The sequence below is a fragment of the Amyelois transitella genome, chromosome 30 (genome assembly GCF_032362555.1).
Source record: "Amyelois transitella isolate CPQ chromosome 30, ilAmyTran1.1, whole genome shotgun sequence".
Classification (NCBI taxonomy): domain Eukaryota; kingdom Metazoa; phylum Arthropoda; class Insecta; order Lepidoptera; family Pyralidae; genus Amyelois; species Amyelois transitella.
In genome coordinates this window covers 1,016,917-1,040,314 of record NC_083533.1, presented here as the reverse complement: position 1 = coordinate 1,040,314, position 23,398 = coordinate 1,016,917, and the positions used below count along the sequence as shown (strand labels likewise).

The window sequence follows — 23,398 nt, the reverse complement described above, 5'->3', positions numbered from 1 at the left end:
GACAGAGCCAACATTCTTGAAAAGACTGAAAGGCCACGTTCAATTGTATGGCTTTAAGATGTAATTGACATGGATTGAATGATATTTTTAACTTTGCTGGAACTAACGGCCTCTGTGGCGCAGTGGTAGCGCGCTTGTCTGTGACACCGGAGGTCCCGGGTTCAAATCCCCGGCCAGGCCATGATGAAAAAAGAACTTTTTCTGATTAGCCTGGGTCTTGGATGATTATCTACATAAGTATTTATTATAAAATATGGTATCGTTGAGTTAGTATCTCGTAACTCAAGTCTCGAATTTACTTCAAGGCTAACTCAATCTGTGTAATTTGTCCCCTATACCTATAGATATTTATTTATTTTATAAAAACGGCTATTTTCATAAAATCCTCTGATAAAATAATTACGAAAATAACCAATTCATACGAAACAACAACTTGGACTTAGAGGGAGACAAAACATTGTCCTTAAACAACAGAAAGAGACGGCTAGCGTATCTTACTTAACATCAGAACAATGTTCGCGACGACCAGTTATAGAAGACTCGCGGTATTTGTCTAATCGGCATGGTCTACACGTACCGCTTGCAACATATTTAATCAAGTCACCGTCTGAGCTAACTAGATGATTTTCACGTGTCTAATTAATTTGGTCAATGATTGGTTCTCACGCAAGACAATGAACAAAATGCACAAAACGCATAGAAATTACTGAAATAATGCATTGTAAGTGAAAATAAACGTACGTACACCTGTTCAGCAACGTGAACGGTTAGATGGTTTTAACATACATATAGTCACGTCTATATCCCTTGCGGGGTAGACAGAGCCAACAGTCTGGAAAAGACTGAATGGCCACGTTCAGCTATTTGGCTTAATGATGGAATTGAGATTCAAATAGTGACAGGTTGCTAGCCCATCGCCTAAAAAAGAATCCCAAGTTTGTAAGCCTATCCCTTATATATATATATACATACTTACATAAAATCACGCCTCTTTCCCGGAGGGGTAGGCAGAGACTACATCTTTCCACTTGCACACGATCTGTGTATACTTCCTTTGCTTCATCCACATTCATAACTCTTTTCATGCAAGCTCGGCGGTTTCGGGAACTCTTGACCCGACCCTTTACCAGGACGTCCTTAATTTGATCAAGATACGTTCGTCTAGGCCTTCCCACTCCGATCTTTACCTCTACACTCTCCTTGTATATCTGCTTAGTCAACCTGACCAAACCATCTTAACATACCCTTTTCTAATCCTGTAACTACATCTTCTTTCACATCACAACATTCCCTTATCACGCTGTTCCTTATCCGGTCACTCAATTTTACACCCATCATACTCCTTAACGCTCTCATTTTCACTGCATTTATATGATTTTTACATTAGTGCAAGAAAGAGGGAAAACATCGTGAGGAAACCTGCTTATTCAAGCATCTGGAATAGAATAGAATAGATTTATTTTCAAAATTAGACACAAAGTATCACTTATTGACGTCACATCACTCAAATCTAATTACAACTACTACCGCTTCCGAAACGCATGTGTAGAAGAAGCGGCGGAACAAACTACACTGCAGCATTTTCGCCGGACGTCAATTTACAAATATAGATCTCTTAAATCTAAATTTTTATTTTTATTTATTTATTTTAAATCTAAATCGTGGACGAATGCACATTGTCTACATTAAAAAACATGAGTGAATCTAAAACGAATTATTTTAATACGAGTATTTCGTCAAATATATAAATAAAAACTGGATGTGTAACCATGATCGATCCAATACGGGTCAGGTTCCCCTGCAAAGGTTGCGGAGGTCAGACGGGAGTCGCTTCGTGTAACAACCTGATACCTAATCCAGGGTCCATGGTCAAAGACATACCCCGGGCTCCTCTCCAGAGTGGTGAGGATGCAACCGGGACTAAAGCCAGGAGGAAGATGTCTTTATAAGCAGGTCACCTCACGATGTTTCCCCTCACCGTAAGCGCATGGGTTAGCATTAAAACTAATGTAAACATAACTCAAACGAGTCATTGGTACATTTTGAATCTGAACCTATTAATACTATTTTACTAGCGTAGGTATCATAGTGGTTCAAAATTTTGGGCCGAAAACATAACTCCCCTTTTCGCTGAAGTCGCGTAAAAAACATGACGCAGACCAAAAACAATGATGGAAAATCATGTCCCGAATGACAACAAAGGTATTCAAAGTATGGCGTTAGAATGGGACGCAGGATGTACTTTGAATTGTGCAAGAAAGGGACGGCAACAGCTTTATTTTACCGTTAGTGACACGTCATTTTATAGATACCAACGACAGATAATATAATTATAGTCATTGATTTAGAGAGAGTTATTTTTAAAGCGTTGAATTTATAATATCTTTATTGCATAGAAATTTACAAAGTAACAAAAAATGGGTCTACTGGAAGAGATTTCTTTTGAAATAAGTAGCATCTTTGTATTAGAATTACTGTAATAAATGCTCCTGTATATAATTTTGTGTATATAAATAAATAAAATAAATAGCTGAACGTGGCCATTCAATCTTTTCAAGACTGTTGGCTCTGTCTACCCCGCAAGGGAGATAGACGTGACCATATGTATGTATGTATGTAAATAAATAAGAAAATGTTCGTTCCCATATTCCTCCGAAACGGCTTGACCGATTCTCATGAAATTTTATGAGCATATACACACTACTCAAGGTCATAATAATCGGCCAACATCTATTTTTTTTTTATCATACATCTTAGTGATAAGGGTTCTCCACCCTTAACATTTTTTGTACTAGAAAAAACTTAAAAATTATTTATCCATCTCTTTCCCATGGTTGTCGTAAAAGGTGGCTAAGGGATAGGCTTACAAACTTGGATTCTTTTTAGGCGATGGGCTAGCAACCTGTCACTATTTGAATCTCAATTCTATCACTAAGCCAAATAGCTGATCGAGGCCATTCAGTCTTTTCAAGACTGTTGGCTCTGTCTACCCCGCAAGGGATATAGACGTGACCATATGTATGTATGTATGTATTATTTATATGGCAAAACAACGTTTGCCGGGGCAGCTAGTTAGATACATATATAAGAAAGATATATGCATGTTTACGGCAGATCATTCAGTTCATTACTCGCTATATTGCGGAACACATAACCAGTTAGACATGAGGACGGGAAGTCTAGAAATATGTTCTTAAAATCTAGATTATAGCTAGTTCAACCGCTTCGGAGTTCAGTCGTCAAAGTAATTAGGCACCTACAAGCTGTAAGCAGCCCGTGACTTCGTCCGCGTTTACTGTGTATAAATTTACACATTATTATGTTATTCCAATTTCTACAGTACATTAGTACAAACATACATATAGTCACGTCTATATCCCTTGCGGGGTGGACAGAGCCAACTGTATTGAAAAGACCGGTAGGCCACGTTTAGCTGATTGGCTAGATAGAATTGAGATTCAAATAGTGATGATAACCCTAAAAGAAGAATCTCAAGATTAAAGCCTATCCCTTAGTCGCCTGTTACGACATCCATGTGAAAGAGATGGAGTGGTCCTATTCTTTTTTCTATTGGTGCCGGGAACCACACGGCACTAATTGAAAAGTAACTTTTAAAGTAACATGCCTTTGTTTACTACGATAAAATGGTTTAAAATTAATATAATGAACAATGTTATTTTTTTTTAAGGGGCACATTATTTACATTTGCACCGGCCCCCCACACTTACCTAGCTACGCCACTCGCAAAGATGTCAAGGCATACTTGTTCCTAATGGACGGACAATAGCCATCAATTTGATCATTTGGGGGTGGGATAGGAAGTAACCGTTCTGAACTACATTACCGTCGGTCAGAGAGCGGGGGACAGGTTTCACAACCGGATGTAGTGAAATTGTTTAGTGACGATTAGAATTCGATTCCCGGGCAAGTGGAAAGATGTAGTCTCTGCTTACTCCTCCGGGAAAATACGTGATTTTATGTAGGTATGTATGTTTATTACCTCTTTACGGGTTTGGTATCTACTGTATTAATCTGCTTGAAATATCACATATCTATCTTATAATTAAGAATCTGGAGGACTTAACGTACCTTTTACCCTGGTAAAAACTATAAGTCCGTGGGATTTGCGAATAACCCGTATTCTTTTGTAGGTAGGTGGCGGTTTAATTCGTTGCTTTTCGTGTTAACAAGTGCTAATTTCGTTGCGTTTTTGTAAGATGGCGTTAAAATTGAATTCGTCGATTTTCGTAGATGGCGCCAAATTCACATGGGCGAATTATCGGTAGAATTTGTCTAACGCGTGAATGTACTTTTTTTTGTTTTTTTTTCTAACTTTCGAATTATCATTAGAATTTGTCTAATGCGTGAATGTATTTTATTTTATGTTTTTTTTTTTTATAATAGATTCAGGTCCGTTTTGGTAAGCAAGATGAAGCCTAAGGTCAAATAGTGCCTATTTACTATTGTTGCCTTGAGAATCCCCAAGCTAATTTGAAAAAAAAATACATTTTTCAAAATAGAATGGTGATTTAAAAAAAGTAATTGAGAATAACATGTCTTACATTATTTTGATTATATTCTTGTGGTAAAAATTAATTTTTAATAGCATTTTTCAACGAAAAACTTAAGTAGGTGTAGGTACATTATATAGATTGTTAAACATTATTTATTATAATCGCGTCTATATCCCTTGCGGGGTAGAAAGAGTTGCGGGAGAGACAGTTTTGAACAGTTTTATAAATAAAAATAAATAATAAATAAAGAAATAAATGGCTTACATATAAATATATCTTTGTAAAATTCCACATTTTTTATCAATTTCCTTGATCAACTTTTACAATCTGAACGGGAATAGAAGTAACTGGTACTCACTATGTTTTTTTCATATAACTTCGAAACCGTGCGTGTCTGCACTAAATTAATGTGCTCATATTTCCTTAGTCGCCTTTTACGACACGTACATGGTAAATAGATTGAGTGGTCCTATTCTAGTGAACCGCACAGCACTTTAAATAAGATACCTACTTTTTCTTTTTACTTCCCGAATGCCTTATCTATATCTGTGTCAAATTTTATCAATATCAATCAATTCGATTTTTCAGTTCATACATTACAAATGACTAGAATATATGTTTGTCTGAATGTGTATGTATGTATGTATGGATACAAAAGATAACAAAGTACTCACTCAGAGGCGACAAGTCCGTTATCAAATCCATCCTAAGCTGACTATGACTGTTTTTGTTTTCACTCTAAATGGATGTATCAGGCAGTCATCCATTTCTTAAAACAACACCGTCTCAATCAGATATCCATGTAAATAATCACACACGTCCATTTTTGTGTTTGAAACACAGATTAGTTTAACCCAAAAGTCGGTTGTACATTGTTTTTTTTTATTTCTGTTTGATGTCACACATTATCACTTCGCACAAATCACAATGCAAACACGATCAAAAACGATATTGTCAATTGTACTAGAATCCAGAATAATCCGGTTGCAGATAAAAAAAAACACCAAATCGAACGCTTCAGATGATTATTTTAAATAGGAAAATGTTTTTTTCGATGTAAAAATATATTATCTATCTATAAGGCGACACAGAAACACGGGAAACGTCACTTAACTAAACAGGTTTGATGTTTTTTTTTTTATGTTCAGCTGCCGAGCAAGTGTTGGTACCACGTGATATGTCGATCTTTTCGCAGCGAGTACCGCGGTTGGCCGTTAGATGGCGCTGTAAAGAATTTTTAGATGTATACATCTTCACACGGGAGAGATTGAAATTTGTGTTTCAAGTCAGCTGAATTCAGAAAAGTATAGGGTTTCCATCAATGGTAACCAAGAGGAATGGTAATCAAGAGTAACCTTCACTGATGATTTTGCATACGACTCTAGAAAATTACATACATATATTATGAGTTAGTTTCTTAAAGTATGTCTATTATATAATGTTTGCAACATCCGAAAGGGTAAATATGGAGATCTGTTATATAAATTTACTAGCGACCCGCCCCGGCTTCGCACGGGTGCAAAATTATAAATGTTATTATACATAAAAACCTTCCTCTTGAATCACTCTACCTGTTACAAAAAACCGCATCAAAATCCGTTGCGTAATTTTAAAGATTTAAGCATACAGACAAACAGACTAAAATAGCGACTTTGTTTTATACTATGTAGTGAAGAGCTTGTTGTACTCGTGTTATGCAAATAAAAATTTAAATTTGTATATTTTGATGATGTGATATATCCGGCACCATTAGAAAAGAAAGAATAGGGCCACTCCGTCTCTTTACCATGGATATCGTAAAAGGCGGCTAAGGGATAGGCTTATAAACTTGGGATTCTTCTTTAGGCGGCAGACTAGCAACCTGTCACTATTTGAATCTCAATTCTATCATTAAGCCAAACAGCTGAACGTGGCCTATTAAGTAGTGTTTTTAAGACTTTTGGCTCTGTCTACCCCGCAGGGGATATGGACGTGATAATATTTATGTATGTATGGACATTTTGATGTACACATATTTTTAAACGTACTTATTCGTAAGCTGAGCTGATATAAAAAAAATGCATTGTAAACTAAATTTTCGCCCGAGTAACAATTTTAGCCAATCAAAGCTACGTCATATCAACATAAAACTAAAATCCATTATAAAGAAACCGAGAATGGTAATAATTTTTTTCACGGTTCGTTACGCCAGTGGAATCGGGCAAGAAACAAGTAAATTTATAGTCACGTCTATATACCTTGCGGGGTAGACAGAGCCAACAGTCTTGAAAAGACCTACCTACCTACCTAACCTTTAGGTCTTTTCAAGACTGTTGGCTCTGTCTGTTAGATTTTGAACATACATATAATCACGTCTATATCCCTTGCGGGGTAGATAGAGCCAACAGTCTTGAAAACACTTAAAGAGTTACGTTCAGCTGTGTGGCTTGAAAATAGAATAAGACCGCTTCCCATGGATGTCGTAAAAGGCGACTAAAGGATATGCTTATAACCTTGGACTACTTCTTTTAGGCGACGGGCTAACGACCTGTCACTTTATATGAATCTCAATTCTATCAGTTAGCCAAACAGCTGAACGAAAATCAGTGTTTTCAAGACTGTTGGCTCTGTCTTACCCGCAAGGGATATGTGCAGCACGAAAGCAAAATAAATGCAGTGAAAATGAGAGCGTTAAGGAGTAAGTACATATTGAATGACCGGATAAGGAACAGCGTGATAATATCGTGATAGGCAAAAGACAAACGTATCTTGATCAAATTGAGGACGTCCTGGTAAAGGGTCAGGTCAAGAGTACCCGAAACTGCCGAGTTTGCATGAAGAGAGTTATGAATGTGGATGAAGCGAAGGAAGTTTGCAGAGATATTGGCAAGTGGAAAGATGTAGTCTCTGCCTACCCCTCCGGGAAAGAGGCGTGATTAATATGTATGTAGGTACTAGAGGCCGCCCGCGACTTCGTCCGCATGGAAACCCTATCAATCCCGCGGGAACTCTGGGATAAAAAGAAGCCTATGTGTTATTCTGGGTCTTCAGCTACCTACATACCAAATTTCATGGTAATCGGTTCAGTAGTTTTTGCGTGAAAGAGTAACAAACATCCATACATCCATACAAACTTTCGCCTTTATAATAGTATAGTAGGATAGGATAGTAGGATGTATTTCAACCCTTTTACTGAAATTCACCCTTCAAGGTCAAATTGTGACGTCAAATGTCAGGTCATAGACATTCTCAAGTTTATAAATCGGTATCCATAGCGACCATTTTGACAACGAAAAACTGTTTCTATTGCTGGTAAGTCTATTTTTGATATTTTTTATAAAACTCAAAAATAATAAACAATAATAAGTATACAAAGCACTCCGGGGTAGACAGAGCCGAAAGTCACAAGACTGCTCAAGTTTAGCTCAATTTGTGGCGACATCAATACGCCACAAGTGACAAAAATAAATCTCGCAAGCAAAGTTTTCACGGATTGCAGCATATATACAACCTCCGACACAACATCGTGTATCGCGCGGTTCCCCAGGCGTCACACCTAGCGTTGAAAATTCCGAAAGAAACAAATTGTTTTTTTCGGTGAAAGAAACGTTTTTTCGTTTTTACCGTTTTATTGGTTTGTTACATTGAAATATATCAGAATAAAACCTTGGGGAAAAAACGGTTTTATTGAGATTTTCGTCGTTTGTTTCGAAAAATAAGAAAAAAACGATTGAAGAACTATATATATATTCTATGTATAATTACCAATTTTTGAAACAATGATGCATATTGTAAGGTAATCAATACTTTTCCTATCGTATTTTTCCGTTTCTTTCATATTTTTCCGTTTTATTAATAAAAAACATGAAATATTTAATAAAAAAACTTGTATAAAAACGAGGGAATTTGAAAAAAACCGGAAAATTTCCCGCTTTTTTCAACCCTAGTCACACCAGCCTGGCGGAAGATCTTCCCTTTGGTGGCGGTCGAGCCGAATCATCGCTCCCGCTACAAATGATTTAAGAATACAGCGGGTGTTCTTGGCACTAAGCCATAAGAGCACCACATCATTTTCACATTATTTTTTTATTACTACGTTTTCTTTCTTTTTAGTTTAGTTTAAATAATCATAACAAGAAAATTTCATAAGTTCACCATAGTCATACAGTGGCCTTTCAGTCTTTTCAAGACTGTTGACTCTATCTACCCCGCAATAGATATAGATGTATGCTAATGCTTCTGCGTTTGCTGCAGTGTAGTTTGCTCCGCCCCTTTTTCTACACATGCGCTTTGTAAGCGGTCGTAGTTATAATCCCACGATTTAGATTTAAGACACCTATATTTTTAAATTGAGAATAAAATCCGGTGAAAAAGCTGCAGTGTAGTTTGAAAATTTTGTTCATACTTCCGCTACTTATATGTATTAATTCAATAATTCCGGGAAATAATATTTGGGGCAAAAAGGTGTATAGGGTAAAATTCATGAAAGCACAATAATAATACACACTGCAGTGTAGTTTATTCCGCCGCTTCTTCTACACATTCGCTATGGAAGCGGCAGCCTAGTTTTAATTAGATTAAAGTGATGTGACGTCAATTAGTGATACCCTTTTGTCGAATTATGAAAATAAATCTATTCTATTTAAGTGATGGGACGTCAATTAGTGATACCCTCGTATCGAATTTTGAAAATAAATCTATTCTATTCTATTCTGTTCTTCCAGCATCGTTGGTGAAGAACACACAAAATGCCAGAGCTGGTCGAGCAGATGTACTGCTCTCAGCAGATAGTAATCCCACCAAAGTTTCCTTACATCCTGAAGAGGTATTGTAAAGGTTTGTAAGTCTGTCCATCATAATTTGTCTTGGATATTTAATTTTATTCGGCTTTTCATTCCTATCGCGGGGAGTGTCACATCCTATAAAAACAATTTTCTTGATCGGTTAAGTTTATTATAGTGCCGTGTGGTTCCCGGCACCAATACGAAAAAAGAATACTACCACTCCATCTCTTTCCCATGGATGTCGTAAAAGGTGACTAGGGGATAGGCTTACAAACTTGGGATTCTTTTTAAAGGCGATGCGTTAGCAGCCTGTTACTATTTGAATCTCAATTCTATCATTAAACCAAAAAGCTGAACGTGGCCGTTCAGTCTTTTCAAGACTGTTGGCGCTGTTTACCCCGCAAAGGATAAAGACGTGACCATATTATGTATATACCACATATAGCGACCATACATATAGCGACAGGTTGCTAGCCCATCGCCTAAAAATAGAATCCAAACTTTGTAAGCCTATCCCTTAGTCGCCTTTTACGACTTCCATGGGAAAGAGATGGAATCTGGTCCTATTCTCTTTTCGTATTGGTGCCGGGAACCACACGGCACTCCAACTGGTTTCTCAAATTTCCAGCCGCTATCAAGACCCAACCTTACGACTTACTCAGATGGTCGTATGAGTATTTCAAAGCCCTCGCCCAACGGAAGGAGCCACCGGTGAAGCTGAGGCTGGAGTACCCCGTGTACAGCACCGAAGGTGGACTCACCAGGGGCTGTCTGAAGGTTCTGGCACACCAGGTAATAGATAGATAGATAGATAAAACTCAAAAGAAAACTCTATGGTGCAATAAAGATCAAAACTCTTTATTGCACCATAAGAGTAAAATCGTGTGGTTCCCGGCACCAATACAAAAAAGAATAGGACAACTCCATCTCTTTCCCATGGATGTCGTAAAAAGCGACTATGGGAAAGGCTTATAAAATTGCGATCCTTTTTTAGGCGATGGGCTAGCAACCTGTCGCTATTTGGATCTCAATTCCGTCATTAAGCCGTGCAGCTGAACGTGGCCATTCAGTCTATTCAAGACTATTGGCTCTGTCTACCCCGCAAGGGCTATAGACGTGACCATATGTATGTATGTATTAATTTAGATAGATAGATAGATAAAACTCTTTTTTGCACCATAAGAGTAAAACATACAAAACAACACAAAGCAGATATAGATGGTACAAAGGGGGGCTTATCGCTAAAGCAATCTCTTCCAGTCAACCTTTGGGTGGAAGGAAACCAAACAGGAGATCGGCGTTGGCGCAGAGCAAGATAAATAAATGTTTGAACATAATAAAATACATACAGAATATACAAATACGCATAAATACCTACAGATAAATACATAATAATAACATATACTTAGAATAGAGTAGAAAGATAAAGAGACCTAACGAAATTTTTGAAACTATAGTTTAGTCTATCTTCCTCGTCGTTACCTTTTCCCACTTTCTACGCGGGGTTGGCACAGTAAGTATGTTAGTTTTTTCCAATTACTTCTGTCAATTGTCATCTCACTGGTTACTCTATACTTCAATATTATAACGAATACGTCACACGCACATATCACATCGTGATTTCATGATACGTACATACATATGGTCACGTCTATATCCCTTGCGGGGTAGACAGAGCCAACAGTTCTGAAAAGTCTGATAGGCCACGGTTATTTATTAGGCCTTATGATAGAAGATAGCTGGCTCTGTCTATCCCGCAAGGGATATAGACGTGATTGTAATATTTTTATAAGCGATGCAAAAAGTGCCGTGTGGTTCCCGGCACTAATACAAAAAGAATAGGACCACTCCATCTCTTTCCCATGGATGTCGTAAAAAGCGACTAAGGGGAAGGCTTATAAAATTGCGATCCTTTTTTTAGGCGATGGGCTAGCAACCTGTCGCTATTTGGATCTCAATTCCGTCATTAAGCTGAGCAGCTGAACGTGGCCATTCAGTCTTTTCGGGACTATTGGCTCTGTCTACCCCGTAAGAGATATAGACGTGACCATATATATGTATGTGTGTATTAATTTAATTTAGTTTTTTTTATTCTGAGCGGATTTTTCAAGTATGTATGTAATACAAAAAAATTTACAGTGTTAATTTAGTTTCATATTCTGAGCTGATTTTTTCAATCAGTTGTCAGGCATGAAAGACGTTCCCCTGCCATCGCTGAAGGGCGCCTGGCAGGGGTTCTGCCTGGACCAGAACGAGCTGAAGCGCGTCCTCTGTCTAAGGGCCTATCCCTTAGTCGCTTAAAAACTTAGGATTCTTTTTTAGGCAATGGGTTAGCAACCTGTCACTATTTGAATCCCAATTCTATCATTAAACCAAATAGCTGAACGTGGCCATTCAGTCTTTTCAAGATTGTTGGCGCTGTCTACCCCGCAACGGCTATAGACGTGACCATATATATGTATGTGTGTATTAATTTAGTTTTTTTTATTCTGAGCGGATTTTTCAAGTATGTATGTAATACTAAAAATGTACAGTGTTAATTTTGGTTTCTTATTCTGAGCGGATTTTTCCAATTAGTTGTCAGGCATGAAAGACGTTCCCCTGCCGTCTCTGAAGGGCGCCTGGCAGGGGTTCTGCCTGGACCAGAACGAGCTGAAGCGCGTCCTCTGTCTGTGCGAGGTGTACATGAGGGAAGATACTGTGCCGTTTCTGCATTTCATAGCGGTTGCTGGCGGTTTATTGACTAAGGTATACCTTTCCGCATTCTGACATAAAATCTTTTTATTTTTTTATTTATTTATTTAAACTTCATGCACGTAAAAGGCTGTTGGCTTTGTCTACCCCGCAAGGGATATAGACGTGACCATAATGTTATGTTATACGAAAATTACACTTCCGTGCAGGTGATTAGGTATAAAATTGTACATACATAGTATCTATTACATACATACATAAAATCACGCCTCTTTCCCGGAGGGGTAGGCAGAGACTACCTCTTTCCACTTGCCACGATCTCTGCACACTTCCTTCGCTTCATCCACATTTATAACTCTCTTCATGCAAGCTCGGCGGTTTCGGGTACTCTTGACCTGACCCTTTGCCAGGACGTCCTTAATTTGATCAAGATACGTTCGTCTAGGTCTTCCCACTTCGACCTTTCCTGTAAAATTGTATATATGTAGCTAGAATAGATGTAGCTAGAATTTAACGTTTTATCATTAGACCCTCACCCACACCATGATCCTGCTATGCGAGACGTTGACCAAAGAGCCTGATGGTGGCTCGGCAGCAATACCGACTGAGGACTTCATCAGGATGTACCAGTTCCTCGCCAGGATGGACGCTTCGAAGAACGTCAAGTACATCAATGGATTCAGAGAGGGTGAGTTTCCAAATACATACACATATAAGTGCCGTGTGGTTCCCGGCGCCAATACAAAAAAGAATAGGACCACTCCATATCTTTCCCATGGATGCCGTAAAGGGCGATTAAGGGATAGGCTTATAAAATTGCGATCTTTTTTTTAGACGATGGGCTAGCAACCTGTCACTACTTGGATCTCAATTCCATCATTAAGCCGAGCAGCTGAATGTGGCCATTCAGTCTTTTCGGGACTATTGGCTCTGCCTACCCCGTAAGGGATATAGACGTAACCATATGTATGTATATATGTATATCACTTGGGCGGAAGACAGGGTCAACAGTCTTGAAAATACTGATAGGCCACGTTCAGCTGTATGGCTGGCTTAATGATGGAATTGAGATTCAAATAGCGACAGGTTGCTAGCCAATCGCCTACAAGAAGAATCTATAGTTTACTTAGCTGCCTTGGGAATATATCGAGTGGTCCTATTCTATAGTGTCGGGAACCACACGTCATTTATGTTATTGCATTATCCCCCTGAGATCTTTATTCGCCTCATAAATATTTACGAGAGAATATTCAGAATTCAAAATACAAAAAATTATTTCATTATTATGGGATACTTCATATCACTTAATCTTTTGGTTTCACGACAGAATTGACATGAAATAAATTACTTAAAACTAATTTTACTGACGTTTCCAAAGCGTCAGTGCAGGAGAAGTGGTAACAAACTGCACAGTAGCATTTTCTTCAACAACGTCAACTTCAATATAATGAAGTTAATAGTGACGAATATTAATCCGAGCTTGACATAATGGCCTCTTAAATGCTTGTGTATTTTTGACATGATCTTGACATAATTTGTACAGTAGGTATGTACCTACATATTTTATTTTATCTTTATTTATTTTATTTGACGAAATATTCGTATTGACATAATTAGTTTACTACTACATTCATTCATGTTTTTTAATGTAGACAATGTGCATTTGTCCACGATTTAGATTTAAGAGATCTATATTTGTAAATTGACGTCCGATGAAAATGCTGCAGTGTAGTTTGTTCCGCCACTTCTTCTACACATGCGCTTTGGAAGCGGTAGTAGTTATAATTAGATTTAAGTTATGTGACGTCAATAAGTGATACCTTGTATCAAATTTTGAGAATAAATCTATTCTATTCTATTCCAATAAAGTTTTAATCCCGATTCAGGGGAAGAACCACAGCCGTCTATTGAAGAAGAAGAAGAGGAGGAATTGGAACAGCCAGAGACGTTGGAGGAGGTGAGTGAACTGTCATGAATCATTGTTCAAATCATGATAGGTACGAGTCGCCCGAATGAACTGACGAAATCTTTCGGTGTCATGCAAACTTTCTCATTAATTTGAAGTACAAAATTGATGCAATATTCCCTTCTGTCTATAAATTAAGTTTAGATAGGTACGGTAACATTTCCGTCTAGACAATATATGTGTATTAGATGCTATTAGATGTTTCAAAATAGCCAAATAGAATTATCTAACTGATGAATTTATAATTTTTGTTCATGATCAGAAAACAAATAATACAAAATTCTGTCCTCTATGATTTGTCAAAATAAAAAAAAAAACATTTTAATGACACAAATTCTCTCCGCGCAGTCGGTATCAGACGATTTCTGGTTAGATTCCACAAATCTTCAGAGATTGGACCTGATTGATGATCATGTACCAAGGAACACGAGACTTAGTGTGAAAATGAACATGCCAGTGGTAGGGGAGATAGAAAGGTCACCATCTGTGGAGAGGGCGTCGAGGATTGAGAGGGAGAATTACTTGAGGGAGAGGAAAGGTACTTTGACATGTTTAAAGTAGAATTAGCATTGAACGTAGCTAGTGACACAGGATTAAATTGGGGAAATTACACAATAGCGATGGCGCGTACAAGTTGTAACATGTTCAAACCTGCTTGATCTACATTAGCGAATGTCAAATCTATAGTTATATTATAAAGTAGTAATATTCTTCTAGCGTTGAATAGATCATTTATCGAAGAAGGCCTTAGGCTATATATAACATCACGCTGCAGCTATAAGAGCAAAGAAATAATGGAAAATGTGTAAAAATCGGTGGAAAATTGTTCATCCTTGAGGGCTTCAATGATGCCCAAAATAAATATTCCACGCGGACGAAGTCGCGGGCGCAGCTTCATGTTATACATTCAACATGCCGTGTCGGATATCATGGGGCGCCGCTGGATTATACAAGGGCCGGATTATCGAAGGTCCACTGTACTTTCGCCTTCAGACGTAGTACACTCTACGTCTAAAGACAAACCTTGTCTTGAGTGGTCTAAGATGGTTGGACATATAATTTTTAGTCATCGAGTGATTGGGAATTAACGGCCTCTGTGGCGCAGCGGTAGTGCGCATGCGCATGATGAGAAAAGATCTTTCTCTGATTGCCTTTGGGTCTTGGATGTTTATCTGTACAAGTAGGTATTTATTATAAAATATAGTATCGTTGAGTTAGTATTTCGTAACACAAGTCTCGAACTTACTTCGAGGCTAACTCAATCTGTGTAATTTGTCCCGTATTAAGGTAGAGTACAATCACTATTATTTACTTGATAATGATATGATCGGATCAAAAATGTGTATGTTAATCCTTTAAGCTGTGCCTGTCTCTGAGCCAAAGATCATCGCAATGAGTTCAGCAGTTTTTTTTTGTAGTTTGTTACATACAAATAACTTAAATCTTTTTTGTTTTATACATAGTACTTATACTACTATTATAAAGGCGAAAGTTTGTATGGATGTTTGTTACTCTTTCACGCAAAAACTACTGAACCGATTACCATGAAATTTGGTATGTAGGTAGCTGAAGACCCAGAATAACACATAGGCTACTTTTTATCCCAGAGTTCCCGCGGGATTGATAGGGTTTCCATGCGGACGAAGTCGCGGGCGGCCTCTAGTACTTACTAATTTAGTACGGATTGCTGATTTATCTGTGTTTCAATTCTTTTTCAGGGCGAGCCCAATCTAGCCATGAAATTGATGTTAGTTAATTTATTATTGTCACTAACATACATATTATCACGTCTATATTCCATGCGGGGTAGGCAGCGCCAACAGCCTTGAAAAGACTGATAGGCCACGTCGAGCTGTTTGGCTTAATGTTAGAATTGAGATTCAAATAGTGACAGGTTGCTAGCCCGTCGCTTTAAAGAAGAATCCCAAGTTTATGTATCCCTTATTCGCTTTTTACGACATCAATGGTAATGAGACGGAGTGGTCCTATTCTTTTGTTTATTGGTGCCAGGAATCACAAGGCACTCACATATGTATGTTGTACATACATAACTCAGAAAAGAGTAATTGTTATATGACTTTAGTAGAATTAAAACCTGTGCTTCATCACCTTTTTCACACACCAGAATTTACAATATCGCTTACAAAATTACCTTAAAAGTTAAAAAAAATAATGGTGTCTTACTTTAAATTGGTAAAATTTGTGGTATGAAGTTTAAACTTAAATGCTACTCATGTCAATGCATTTTGAACTTTAAGAGTGATAGATTATTTTATCCAGGACTCTTCATGATCTGATTCATCCTATTGCAGGAACAGCTGCGCAACATGAGTTCTGCCAAGTTGAAGGACCGCCCGGCGGAGACCTCCAAAGATGGTTTGTATAATCATTTTCACTTACATCATTTAGGAGTTTAGGGATTCGAACCGGTGCGTTTATGTGCAACACACGGTTTAAATAACCTTAACCCTTACCTTACCGTTTCGACCACAGACGCTCTTTAAGAAACAAACATACATACATATGGTCACGTCTATATCCCTTGCGGGGTAGACAGAGCCAACAGTCTTGAAAAGACTGAATGGCCACGTTCAGCTATTTGGCTTAATGATAGAATTGAGATTCAAATAGTGACAGCGGTTGCTAGCCCATCGCCTAAAAAAGAATCTCAAGTTTGGAAGCCTATCCCTTAGTCGCCTTTTACGACATCCACGGGAAAAAGATGCGAGTGATCCTATTCTTTTTTTGTATTGGTGCCGGGAACCACACGGCGTAAGAAACAAAAGCTAATGCATTATATTATTGTGATGACGATACAGAACCAGTACAAGATACTAAAATCCCTGAGAAAACTGTGAAGGTTGAGATTGGCGTTTATGATGAAGCGAACAAGCCTATCCCATACGAATTTTACGGTCCAATTTTTATTATTTTCATAGTTACATTTTCGTATGTAAGTTTATTACAATTTGGTGTTACTTAAAATTGTATGTGATTGTTGTTAGATTTTGAATTTGGCATCAATCTTTGTAATATTATTGATTCTAAACGAAATTCTAAAGTTATTATAAAACAGAATTTCGTTTGGAATTTACTTTACAAAGATTGATGAAACAATTTAAGTAAAATTGTATGTGTTTATTGTTAGACTTTAAAGATTGATATCTTTTTTTTTATTTACGAAGTTTGGCATCGTAGTGTTTTACTATAATTATGTTATTAATAAGTTTTAGCTGAAGTATTTAGATAGTGTTTAATTATCATAGTACTAAACTAGTTATGTGTATCAATATTTTTATTTTCAAGTATATTACAGGTATTATTACTTTGGTAAATTTCTATAAAACCTTTTGAACGACTTAAATTGTAGAAGGTAATATGTTTAAGGTATTTATGTTCTTTATTGATTTATATATTTATGTACATCAACGAAAAAAGTAAGAATAAAACTTAAACTAAAGAGAAAAGTACAAAGGCACTACTTGTTTCTAGTGAAATTTCTTCTTTTTTTTATTTAATATTGGTTTAGGCATTCATCTTCCATCTCACCTGATGGTAAGTGACGATGATGATGAAGATGTTACATGCATATCCAAGAGATACCCATTTTTTCTACTTATGAATGTTCCCACCAAAAATAATTTCCCTCGAGATATTAAATAAAATTGAAGCCTATATTTACGTCTGAAATTTCCTATCTCTCTACCAAATTGTACAAATAAATCCGGTTTTACCCGAGACCAGGGTGCGTTGTGTGACTATGATCCGGAAAAAGAGGAGTCCTGACACGAAGCGACTCCTGTCTGACCTCAGCAATTTATAGGGTAACTTAAACTCTTTTGGACTGTGGTAGATACCTAGTAAACTAGATACATACATATAATCACGTCTATACCCCTAGTCTATTTTTATTGGCGCCGGGAACCACACGGCACTCTTGAATGTGACTATTTCCTTAGATTTGAACATCATTATTAATGAATTAGTTTAAGGGAATTAAATATATCAAATATAGGTGAACCACCTCCCGAAGAAGTTGGTGAAGAACAAGAGAACGAAGAAATCGCTGAGAAAGTGGAGAAAGCGGCTCCACCAGATGAAAGAGCGAAGATTGCTGAATTTGTTGCTCGTGTAAATATTTTCTTCTGAATATTATAAAAGAGGACACTGACTGTCTGTTTGGCAGACATATATTTATATTAAAGTAGCTAATTGATTGACTCACATAGCAACTCATATCCCAAGTTGCTGGATTTAGAGATTTAGTTTGTGATTATCACATAACGGCCTCCTGAATAAAATGTATAAATTTTCATTACCAATGCGATGGTTTGGATACCAGATTGCTTGAAGCGGTAAATAAAATCCTAGAATTTATTCAATTCCTAAATCCCACTTTCATTTCCATTGCCGTTATACGTGTGAATAAAACCTACTTATGATTATTATTTAATATCAGCTTCTCTTACGAGGTCTTGCTTTCATGATTTCAGTTTTGGTCACTTCTGTCTTCATGATTAGTGTAATTATTTGTATTTTTTTAAATAGATACTTTCTTGTGCTTCATTCCTTTTACTTTTCCTCATCCAGTTTTTTCCCTCCCAGAGTTATCAAGCGAGAGAAGAACGTTTAGAAGATTTGATGACCACTGTCAATGAGATTGCTGCCATCGTGGATCGATACAAGTCAGCCAATTATGATCTGGGTTAGATGAGCTAGCATTTTTATTACTCCACATGTAAAGGTACTTCCAACTAATTGTGCCACTAGTCTTCGGCCTAAAAAGTGGCATGTTGATATGGAGTTTAATAAAAAGTACGTAGTAGGCAACGAAGGTATAAAATGTATGATTTATAGGTAAATTTGAGAACACCCAAATTTTGCTTATAGTAATAGTGACATGCGGAATATTTCATGGATTCATCCGAATTTAATTGAGACTTGGTTGTGCTTTGTCGAATCGAAAACTTTTGAGAATCTGGTGACGCCGTTAGGTGCAACGAGTGAAAGATACTCTTACATACCGTCTGACCAATATCTAGCTGTGTAATTTGCTTCAATAATTAACCTTAATATTTATATGTTCTTCAATAATTACATTAATATTATCAATAATATATGAATTTTTTTTTTTTTGGCTAATGTATGTATTTTTCCGTATGCATGTGCACTTTATCGCACCACCAACTTAAAGTTTTTCTGTTCGGTCAGCTGGTTGACTGGTAGAGAAAGACAAACGGCATTAAGTCCGCCTTTTGTACATTCTTGTTTTGTGCAATAAAGTTTTAATTAAATTAGAAAAATGTTAATTTTCTGCGCAGGAATGGTGGCAGGGAGACAAATGTCGACCACCAGCGGTGAATTCATCGTTGCACACATCGAACAGGAGATCATGGACTATATCAACGAGCAGATCGCTATACTGCCTGACCCGGATTTGAAGAAGAAAAAGGTAAGAAGAATGATAAAACATGAGATATTGAAGTTACTCTAAAATAGTTTGTAGCATCAGATAAACAAGACAATGCTTATAAATTTAAAAGAGAACTTGGACTGTATCAACAAGAAGATTGCTATAGTAGTGTGCTATAATGCCTAGAATGACGTTATAGGACATTGCTATAGCATATAGCAATATATAAGGACAAGAATAAAAAAGGTTAAGTCAATGATGAGGTACATGTTGTTTAAAAATTAGTTAAGAATAGTAGGTACATAGGACTTCATGAAAAATGTAAAAGCCTTATAAAATTTGTTATTACCTATGTTTTTCTAATAGGCCAAACCGGAGGAAGTACAAATGATCCGTGACATGTTGGAGACGTTTTTGGACGAAAATATGGACATCATTGTGCCTGAAGTAGAAGAGGTAGAGGAAGAGGAGCAACCGATACCAGATGTAAGAATATTACCTACATTCATTAACACCCACAAATGTATTGTGCCGAGTGGTTTACGGTACTTAAGAGTATGAACACTCCATCTATCTGCCGATGAATGGCTTAAAAAGCGACTAGGGTAAAGGATAATGAACTTGGGTTTCTTCTTAAAGCAATGGGCCTGTAAGCTATACTCTAATAAAAAAATTGATAAAAAATTACAGATAATTCAAGTGTACGCCGTTCCCGGTATCGGACCTACCGTTGACGAGGAAATCATTGTGGACTTCATCAACTACATCATGGACGTCAGCAAGGTGCAAGCTGATGTGTGTATGCCGAGGAACATCAGGCACTTCATGTGTCCACCTTTGGAGAAGTGAGTTTGTCTTTAGACACACTGTATAATATTTATATACTAGCGACCTGCCCCGGCTTTGCACGGGTTGATTTTATACATGTAAACCTTCCGCAGAACATTTTAAACAGGAACAAAATCCGTCCTCTACTTTACGAGATTAGCGCATACATAAAAAAGGAAGACTTTATAACAAACCTTTTTTCTTTCTTAACTATAAAAAAATAAAATCTGGATTCTTAACTTTAAAAAGGCCAGAGAGAAGATTCAAAGAATATACTGTTTATAATTAAAATATTATATAAGTCGAATATAAGTCTGTGGCATGGCCATAGTCTCAGACGACAGAAGAGATGCCTCTTGCCGCACAGATTGAAAAAGATCAAAGGAAGGGCTTAAGACTTGGAATTTATTTTTAAATGGGCTAGCAACATATCACCATATCTATTCCATTATTAAGCCATTCAGCTAATCGTGGCTTTAGACTCTTGCAGCTATTGGCTTTGACTAGTTCGTGAAGGTTAAGGGTGTGTATGTGTACAATACTGTATAACTGTAATTTTTTTGGTGGCCGTCATTACCATCATTTTGCCGGCCCATAATAAAAGTCAAAAGCGTACTCTGGCTCTATGATACTTCTTCCACCTGGCTTTAGTAACTTTTGCGTCCTTACCATTCTGGAGAGGAACCCGGGGTATGCTTTGACCATGAATCCTGGATTGGGTGAGCCAGGTTTTCCTCTGCTCTCCCTCTGATACAACAGGACTAACGGCAATATATAATATACAAAATATGATTTTAATATTATAGATACTTACTAACGTTTGATCCGTACAGATATTCAGAGCACAAATATGAAGAAGGAAAATCTAAGGAGGAAGTAGCAACAGGAGGTAAAATTACAGATTAATTTAATGTTACCTCGCAATATTGATTGTTTTCTGTGTAGGCTTTAGTGTCTATTAATTATTAGAAATTTAATAAAAATAGTAAACGAAAGCTAAATTTTATTCTTTCTATCCTTGCTTTAGACTAAGGTTTCTCTCAAGAAATACTATAGATACAGGTGAATAATTAGTTATACATTAAAACCAGATCAGAGATTATTTTGCCACACTATTATATAAAATGGTTTTTATTCGTTCAAGAACTCCAAAATACATGCCAAATTGTTAGTAGTAGCAGTAATTTGACAAATTTTTTTAGGTTTATGGATGATATAATGCATAGGGGAATTTCAATGAAACACCTTAAACTTTACATTCTTTTTATTTTTAATATATGGAATAATAAATAAACCCCCCGTTGTATTTACCGTCCTATCACCGAGACACATTGGCTGCCTGCGGACTATCCCCGTCTCGTTTTAGCTGGGGTGTTCTGTTACAGATCTTGAACATTTTGACTTGATCATGCAATAGGAAATTATGGATGTATTTATAACTTGATCTTTCAAGAACGTTTTTTTTATCACATATTGATGATCAGAATCACTGAATAGTCCACAGATAATACCATGACTTTACCAGCTTTGATCATCGCCTATTTTAGAAATGATTAATTTAACAGTTTATTTGATCAGCTAAACTAAATTTTTGGAACACATCAACATGTGCGTATTATTTTTTCTGTTTACAAATCTATCCTCTAAGGACGAACAAACTGCCAAAGTCACAGCCAGTGATCACAATATATTTCAAAACTGACTATCGTTAGCTACAAAAACAATAGGTTGTCCCCTTACGTAATTCAAATCCATTGTTAATGATAATTTGAGTAGCGTCCGCCAATGTAAATTGAAAAATGCAGCTATTTTCTTTCTCGTGGAAATTTGGGAAATTGCCTTAGCGCACCTCTAGATTAAGGAATGCTAAATTTCAAATCTCTAAACTCGGCGGTTAGGGCTGTGAGAAAATTTAACAGTCGGGCAGTGTCCACTTTTCTTTAGGCGATAAAGTCCTAAACATGTATATACTCGTATTTTCAAGTGCTATACTCACAGTCAAGCAGAGATTATCAATATTGCCAATCTTCTTAATATTTGTGCAACTATTTAAATTACTTTAATCAATCATAGATTTTTTTTTTATGTGATTCTGATGCACAGATCAGTTCACGAGGTTCACAGATCTGGCTGGAGGATCCTGGTGGACAACTTGTCGTGTTTGCTTATGGTACAGATCCAATAAACCAGATCAAATATAGAACAAACCCTAAGATTTTGTTTGAAAGCAGTTACCAATAACAACCATAAAAATATAGTAACCATACCAACCATAGTAATAATAGTAACCAAAAATGTTTTGAAACCCAGCTAAAAAGAGGCAGGGACTATCAAACTTTGAGCATTTGTCGACCAGCACTATATATTTAACATTCCAACGAGTTTTCACTGATTCAATACCATTAGCCATAACCATTGGCGCCTATGCAAAACAAAATTTATTTTTAAGCAGCGTAGTGCGGTTTTCGAACGAATATTTAGCGCCATTATATAGTGGCTTCGAAGGACCAAGAATTTCGGTGCCAATGACAAAAGATATCGTCTTCAATAAGAAAATCTCATCTTTGAGGGCTCAGCTAGGTATAATTAAATATCTTTTATTCTTCTCTTTCTCTTGATCGACTCTTACAATCAAAAGAGAGGCTGATCGAGATTGAGCAGCTGGCCCACACTGTTTTTTTTTCCGGCTACCATACCAGCATGGAACCTTTCATTAGATGTATCAGCTTAAGCCCTTAATCTTGACTTCACAGTAAGGAGAAAACACTACATGCATATTGTCACATATTATTCTAATTTCTGTTTGTTTCATTCACAATCTGTAGATGGGTGAAATGGAGATATCTAATTCTACCTAGCTAATATATAATCTATATTTATCCACAAAGATTACTGCTACATTCACATCAGCGTTTGCTTTCCAGAACAGCACGATTTGTTTGGGAGCTTCTCAAATTTGGGATATAATATCAATTCGACGCTTTAAAATTTTAACGAAGATTGTTCAAAAATTATAATGCGCTCAATACGTTCGAATACCGCCCTCAAAATCGTATAATCATTCCAAAACTACGTACAAATAGCGAAAAGAAATTAAACTTATGTTCGCATGAATGTATTTGGATTTAACTTTGGGCAATCAAATTCTATTTACACAAATATAAATAAATATTTCTCGCACAAACATTTTTTCCCGTTTGACCATCAAACAATTGAAATA

At 36.8% G+C, this 23,398-nt stretch overlaps 2 protein-coding genes across 2 annotated transcripts in view; one reads left to right on the top strand and one right to left on the bottom strand.

Moving 5' to 3' along the window:
* LOC106143034 (uncharacterized) overlaps window positions 1-5,501 on the bottom strand; it is a 48,497-nt gene extending 42,996 nt beyond the window's left edge. The window contains exon 1 of the mRNA XM_060952893.1: window positions 5,189-5,501. Coding sequence (XP_060808876.1) covers window positions 5,189-5,219 — 31 coding nt within the window. The 5' untranslated portion in view covers window positions 5,220-5,501. The remainder of the gene's footprint in view (window positions 1-5,188) is intronic.
* Window positions 5,502-5,507: 6 nt separating this feature from the next.
* Window positions 5,508-21,090, top strand: LOC106143025 (uncharacterized). Its single transcript, XM_060952894.1, has 12 exons — window positions 5,508-5,635; window positions 7,705-7,805; window positions 9,218-9,329; window positions 9,906-10,069; window positions 11,855-12,025; window positions 12,500-12,659; window positions 13,858-13,928; window positions 16,250-16,313; window positions 19,259-19,389; window positions 19,717-19,836; window positions 20,041-20,195; window positions 21,012-21,090. The coding sequence occupies exons 3-12, from the start codon at window positions 9,242-9,244 to the stop codon at window positions 21,082-21,084; spliced, it is 1,197 nt and encodes a 398-aa protein (XP_060808877.1). The 5' UTR covers window positions 5,508-5,635; window positions 7,705-7,805; window positions 9,218-9,241; the 3' UTR covers window positions 21,085-21,090.
* Window positions 21,091-23,398: the final 2,308 nt, after the last annotated feature.

Excerpts from the sequence above, each read along its gene's own strand:
- LOC106143025 (XM_060952894.1), top strand. The coding sequence starts at position 9,242 with ATGCCAGAGCTGGTCGAGCAGATGTACTGCTCTCAGCAGATAGTAATC. Across the intron at positions 9,330-9,905 it reads CCTGAAGAGGTATTGTAAAG|CCGCTATCAAGACCCAACCT; the intron begins GTTTGTAAGTCT and ends TCAAATTTCCAG. Across the intron at positions 12,660-13,857 it reads CATCAATGGATTCAGAGAGG|GGGAAGAACCACAGCCGTCT; the intron begins GTGAGTTTCCAA and ends ATCCCGATTCAG.